The sequence below is a fragment of the Silene latifolia genome, chromosome 8 (genome assembly GCF_048544455.1).
Source record: "Silene latifolia isolate original U9 population chromosome 8, ASM4854445v1, whole genome shotgun sequence".
NCBI lineage: Eukaryota > Viridiplantae > Streptophyta > Magnoliopsida > Caryophyllales > Caryophyllaceae > Silene > Silene latifolia.
The window spans coordinates 65684903-65691851 of record NC_133533.1 but is presented as its reverse complement, the minus strand read 5'-3'; the positions used below and the strand labels follow the sequence as shown (position 1 = coordinate 65691851).

General features: G+C 41.2%; 1 protein-coding gene across 1 annotated transcript; it reads left to right on the top strand.

Annotated features, from left to right (window-relative positions):
• The first annotated feature begins 1069 nt into the window (after nt 1-1069).
• LOC141595297 (uncharacterized) lies at nt 1070-1960 on the top strand. The gene has a single exon (XM_074415263.1). It carries the CDS (start codon nt 1070-1072, stop codon nt 1958-1960), a length of 891 nt encoding a protein of 296 aa, XP_074271364.1.
• The last annotated feature ends 4989 nt before the right edge of the window (nt 1961-6949 follow it).

Here is a 6949-nt window from a genome sequence, read left to right as displayed (position 1 = left end):
TGATGCCAATTTTATAGGGATGCTTGGGACATAGTTGGCAATGAGGTTTGTGCTGCTGTTTTAGACTTTTTTGATAGTGGTAAGCTGCTCACCCAAATCAATGCTACTATGATTACTCTCATACCTAAGACTGACAGGCCAACTAGTGTAAAACATTTTCGACCTATTGCTTGCTGTAATGTCATTTACAAGACTATCTCGAAGATTCTGTGTGCTAGATTGGTTGTGGTTCTTCCTGAAATTATAAGTAGGAATCAGGGTGCTTTTATTCATGGAAGAAGTATTTTGGAAAACATCCTTATATGCCAGGATCTGGTGAGGATGTATAATAGAGGCAATGCCTCTCCTAGATGCATGTTTAAAATGGATTTACAAAAAGCCTATGATTCCATTGAATGGAACTTTATAGAGCAGATGTTGACAGCCTTGAACTTCCCTGGAAAATTTAAACATCTGGTTATGACTTGTGTGAGGACACCTTACTTCTCACTTCATTTGAATGGATCTCATTTTGGATATTTTGCTGGAAAAAGAGGTTTAAGGCAAGGGGACCCCATTTCACCCTTGCTCTTTACAATTTATATGGAGTACTTGTCAAGGGTCCTGATGTATGCAACTCAGAAATGGTTCTTCAGATTTCACCCTCTTTTTAGAAGCCTTAAATTGACCCATTTGCTGTTTGCAGGTGATTTGTTACTCTTCTGTAGAGGGGATGTTAGATCTATTATGATGTTACTTCGGGCTTTCTCTACATTTTCTGTCACTTCTGGACTGGTGGTGAATGAGGCTAAGTCTGAAGTAGTTTTTGCTGGGGTTATTGCTGACTTGAAGCATGATATTCTACAAATATCAGGTTTCCATGAAGGCTGTCTACCTTTTAAGTACCTTGGCATACCTATCCAACCTAGTAGACTCACAAAGCAGGATTGTAATATTTTGGTGGAAAGGATTGTAACTGATAAGAGGGATTGGGGCTAGAAAGCTTAGCTATTCAGGCAGACTGGTTTTGATTAATTCTATCCTCAATACTCTTCATAATTACTGGGCCTCCATTTTTCTGATTCCTAAAATGATCATAAGGAGGATTGTGGCTATATGCAAGAATTATTTGTGGGATGGGGGCACTGAGTACCATAGGGCTCCTCTTGTGTCTTGGTCCACTGTTTGCTACAGTAAAAAATCTGGAGGATTGGGTGTGAAGGATGCTGAAAATTGGAACATTGCTACTGTTGGGAAGCTTGTAAATTGGATCTACACTAAGGCTGATAGACTATGGGTTCAATGGATTGATCATATTTATATGAAAGGGTCTGACTGGTCTACTTATGTGCCTCCTAGTGACTCCAATTGGAATTGGAGGAACATCTGTAAGATCAGGATCAAATTGAATGCTAGGTTTGTGAATAACTGCTGGGTAGCTGATCCTAAGGGCTACTCGGTTGGGTATGGTTATACTTGGATACAGGATCAACACCCACCTGTGTCCTGGTATTCTGATGTCTGGGATAGATGGAATATCCCTAAGCATGCCTTTATAGCTTGGTTAGTCTCTCATAAGGCACTCAATACTAGGGAAAAGTTATATGCTTATGGGATCTGTGACTCTCAGGATTGTGTGCTGTGTGAAGCTGGCATTGAAACACATTCCCATCCTTTTGAAGATTGTTTATATAGCAAGCAAATTCTGGGACAGATAGAGAACTGGCTGCAATTTAAATTGTATTCTGATAGGAGGTGCTCTCAATTGCAGCAACATGTTTGCAGAATGGCAAAGTTGGCCTGCTGGTACAGCATCTGGATGGAGAGAAACAAATGTCGAATGGACTTGCAGCTAACACTGCCTAGGAATATTGTGAAGGATTTGAAGAGACTGAGTCATGCTCGAATCAGTCAGATGATCCAACAACCTGTTACTAGTCAAGATCAGCAATGGCTTTCTAGTCTAGATATATTACTTTAGCTGTGGCTAGTATTAGAAATTTTCGTAATGATGTTGTAATTGACTATTATCTTTTTTATTAATGGAAACCACTCACATTTCACAAAAAAAAAAGAATGCAATTAATGTAGTGTTAGCACTAAAATTGTGGTCTTGGAGTTGTTTGTAATGCGGATTTTGATCATCAATGAGAAGCTTACATTTTAGCAAAAAAGATATTAGATAAGTAACAAATTTATTTATAAAACGTTTATCATGCATAATTAATTATCACTTGTTAGTTTTAATAATTAAAATTGTATATTTTTTATTTTAAAACAATGAAGTTAAACCTAAAAAAAATTAAATTTTGAGAAAAATTAATTACTTTTTATTTCTAAGTAAAAATATTAAAGATCATATATGAATTATATTATTTTTCTTCAATTAAAATAATAAAATTTTAAAATTGGCCGCGCGAAGCGCGGGATACTACCTAGTGTATTACTAGAGATGAAATCTTGTCCCAAATTAATTGACTAAATTAATCTAATCTAGGCTAAATAAGATGAGAAATTGTGAGCTTTTCTAAGACTACATTATTCTCTACCCCTGTTTTGCGTCTCAAAAATGTGTGTTTTTTCTGATGCGTAAAATAAAGGTCTTTATAAGCCCACAATAGTGAATATGAAAGGACCAAGCTAACCCCCACTCAAACTAAATAAAAACAATGCAAGCAAAGGGCACAAGAGTCATTTCATTTCTCCATTCTTCAAAATTAAAACTCTACCCAGACAATTAATTTGGATCCATCGAGGATGAAAAGTATAAGTCATCTGGCGATACGAGGCTGCTCGAATTGGGCGTCGTACTCGGTGATGCTCCGGTGAAGCTGTGATAGCTGTTGGTGGTTCACGAAGTGTTGCAAGTCGAATGGAGATGGTGTTGCTAGGACTGAATGGTGGGCTGCTGGTGTTCAAGGCTGGATTAGGCTCGGTGCCGTGGTGATGAATTTCAGGTGGGTTTTGGCGAGGTAGACGAGATTGGTGACCGGAGCAACGGTGACGCCTGAATTGAGGAGTGATTGGCAAAGTTGGAGATGAGCCCAGATCGTGATGGCCTGTGCTGCTCATGGTATACGCATTAGCTCCGTTTCCTGCTCGTCAGTGGTGCACTGTGGCTGCCATACTGGTGCGAGCTTGGGCTTGCACCTGGTGGTTGTCGATGATGGTGCAAGGATAATGCGAGTTCGGAACCGAGGCAATCAATTGAATTGGTGTTAATGTGGAGGAGCTCGGTTGATGGTAGAAGGCAGGGGAGTTCGAAGTCAAGTTTGACTTTAGTTCTCTCTGTCAAATTACTCATTTATTCCCGCACTAATTAAAAGTAGCGGAAACAATACCAATATCTCGAGCCGGGAGAAGGTATAAATGAGGAGTAAAATTCGACTAAAATACTACTTATCAAATCTCCATTACTATATTTACCATCACCGTGGAATACTTGAGCAGAATTCTATCTTATGTCACTAGCACCATGAAATTCAAGTACCATCCTTTATGTGGTCATCTGAAACTCAGTCAGCTAATGTTTGTTAACGATCTCCTTTTATTCTCAATGGGTGACATAACATCAATTATGATCTTACTCAGAGGGTTTGCCAATTTGTCTGCAGCTACTGGCTTACACATGAACACTATGAAATCAAATATATACTTTAATGGTGTTGCACATTCAGTGGTGTGGACATGGGCCACCAGCGACGCCCAGCCGATCTATGGACATGGCAGTGGTCTTTTGAAAGCCACGCTCAGTGGCGTAAAAATGCTTTCGACCGGATCGTTTTAGATCGGTCGGTTTCGTCTCGACAAGGGTCTCGAAACGGTGCAAGAGATGTTCGGACTCGCCACCAAGCATTTGTGGGATGCTTGGAACCCGTTCAAATCCACTTTATACCTAGGTCAACCAAGGCAAAAAGCGGTGTATGACATAGGTACTAAAGATAAGGAGTCGTCCCTCTTTAGCATCCTATCTTTAGAATGACTTTCGTTCGCCCTAGATAAGGTCGTCCACTATCCAAAGTGTCTGAGTAAGAGGTGAAGGTACATATTGGGAAGCCCTTTAATCGGACACCCAATCCCGCCAGCGGTAGCGGCCTCTACTGATCGATCTTGGTTGGTTAAATACAAAAGTTGATAACACGGGTAAATGCATGAATGCGCATCCAGAAGTTTAAACCTAACATGTGAGCTTTCTATGCCGGTTGTTTATCCAAATATCAAGTAATTAATGTCAACTTGGATTTATTGTTGGTTTGCATGCAAGACGGAAATTAAACATCCATTTACCGAGTTAGGTTTATGGTGCATAACGTGATCCGTTTGTCTTAGAAAGGCGTTTTGCATATACGATATAAAAGGGGCAGGCTTGCCATGTAACACCCAGGATATTTAGGACCATTGTTGACCGGTAATGTTGACCAAACAGACCTTAGGGATGAATGGGTGAGGGATCAGACTTGTATCATGAGGTTTACAGGATTGCTTACTCGACCTAGCTGAGGCTACTCGACCGAGTATCCCCGATACTCGACCGAGTAGAGCCTACTCGGCCGAGTACTGTTGTACTCGACCGAGTATGGCTGCTGTCGACACGTTAATATAAACGCAAGTTCGCGAGATTCATTTCATTTCTCATTTCTTCGACAGTTCCTCTTTCTCTAACCCTAGCCTACCTCTCTCCCCTATCACCCCATATCTTCACACTCTAATGAAATTAGCCTAAACCTCTACCATGGGAATGACGGGATTCGCCGAGAAAGGATGACGGAAGTGGTGGTCGTCTATGTCACCGTCGATGCGTAATGTAGGTAAGTTTCTGCCTTGTGTTCTTGTGAGTGATTCCTTGAGTATAGTTGTGTAATAGGAGGTGGTTATTATTGTTAGGACGCTTGTTGGAGTCGTGCGTGGCTGTAAATGGGAGTCTTGCATGGAGGTAGGGTTTCCCTAATCAGTTTACTGTTAATTGATTTAAGATTGTAATTGTATTGTGCATGATTGTCATCTGCTGATCATCGGAGTATGGGTGTAGTGGTGATGGTGGTGTTGTTGTGGTGTTGTGACAGCGGTAAGGTTGTGTGTGTTGTGATGGTAGTGGAGTCACTTGCGGGAGTGACTTCACACTCTAGTTCGCCCTCCGTGGAACCCGCCACGGGAGGGGATGTGCACAATAAGGGACAGGGATTATTAGTCGCTCGTTGATGAGCTGGACTAGGTGGGATGGGCTGCGGTCACCCACTGGCGGCGAGGATTACCTGTTGCGATGGGTAATCTGGCAAGGCTACGCCCTTCGGGGCGTAGTCAGTTACTGTACGTGGTTGTGAGACTGGGATAGAGGATGATCAGCTGTTTATATTGTTATTCTGTCTTACTTTTGATTAGTCAGTACTGACCTCGTTGTTGTTGTTTGTGAAACCTGCGGTGATCCATTCGGGGATGGTGAGCAGTTGGCTTAGCAGGTTTTGTTGATTGTGGCAGCTAGGATTGGAGGGATCGAGTCATCACGCTACCGTTCTAGAGAGGCAGTGTCATTAGTGTCATGGTTGTACCTTTATTATAAAGACGTTGTAGTAAGTTGTATTTTATAAGACATGTTAATAATATATGATTGTTCTTTAGTTGTCTAATTTGATCTACTCCTCGGGAAACCGAGATGGTAACACCGTCTTACACTAGAATGGTCCTTGGTAAGGCATCCTGGTGTGCGGGGATGTTACAAAGTGGTATCAGAGCCGACGATTTTGGAACCTAAACCAATGAACCTAATGAATATAGGGTGTCAATTAAAATGAACCTGGTGTATGTACGTTGGGAGCCCCAGCCGATGCTAGATTTTGGGTGAGTAGGCGCCCTCATTTCAAAATCATGGCCCCATCGGACTTAAGCCAGACACGGGAAAAGGGTAGCTAGTGAGAGTCGTTGATTGCTTGGTAATGATTGATGTGTGTATCTATTATTAGGGTGATACGTGTTTGACGTATGTGTGGAAAAGTTGAAATGAGCGATGGAATTGTCGCAATGGGAGATCGGTGACTAGTTAACTTATTTGTTTCACGATGAATGTGTTGTGTGTTGGATTGCTACGTTGCAAATGTGATTATAGTGTATATCTGGTGATTTAACGGAATTAGAGATGATGTGACATGAGAGTTAAACCCGCAGGTACTGTAATTAGATTGTTGAGTATGCTATAAGGATAAAATATAATAATTTCATGGCAAAGTGAGGAATGAAAGTAGGAGTGATGATCATTCCGATGATGGATGTGATGTTGTTATGTGTTTATGTGATAGAAATCAGCTTTAACGAAAGGATGGAGCGGATGCACGGAACTCCGAACGATATTATTTGATTTTGCAGGAACAATGAAAAGTTACGACTTCTTCCTTGTTTTCGGAAAACTCGACCGAGTAGATGAGTGTACTCGACCGAGTAGACCATACTCGGCCGAGTATTATGCTACACAACCGAGTGCCCGTTTTGTGAGAATAATAATCGCGTCTGTTCTTCAAAACTCGATCGGGTAAGAAAGGTACTCGACCGAGTAGTAAACACTCGGCCGAGTATCCTTAATACTGGACATCGCTTCTGTTCTTCAAAACTCGATCGGGTAAGAAAGGTACTGGACCGAGTAGCGGACACTCGGCCGAGTATTCCCAATACTCGACCGAGTATTGCTGTAGCGGGACTTATGCGGGTTATACAAAAACCCTATTTTCGTTCCTTTCTTCCTTATTTCCGCCTCCCACCTTTCCTTTCCTTCTCTCTAAAAACTCCATATCCTACCTCCCTCAAGCTTTTGGGTAAAACTTGAGTATTCTACTTGTTCTTACTCGTCTCAAACCAGTTTAAGGTAAGGTTTAAACTCAATTTTCTCACTTGCTTTCAAAGTTATGGTATAATAGCATGTTATATCTTGATTTCCTTGTTAAAACAATTGATATTTAGTCTTTAATTTGTTGATTCTTAGATT

What these genes read in the sequence shown, in the direction of transcription:
- LOC141595297 (XM_074415263.1), top strand. Translation starts at nt 1,070, where the DNA reads ATGATCATAAGGAGGATTGTGGCTATATGCAAGAATTATTTGTGGGAT.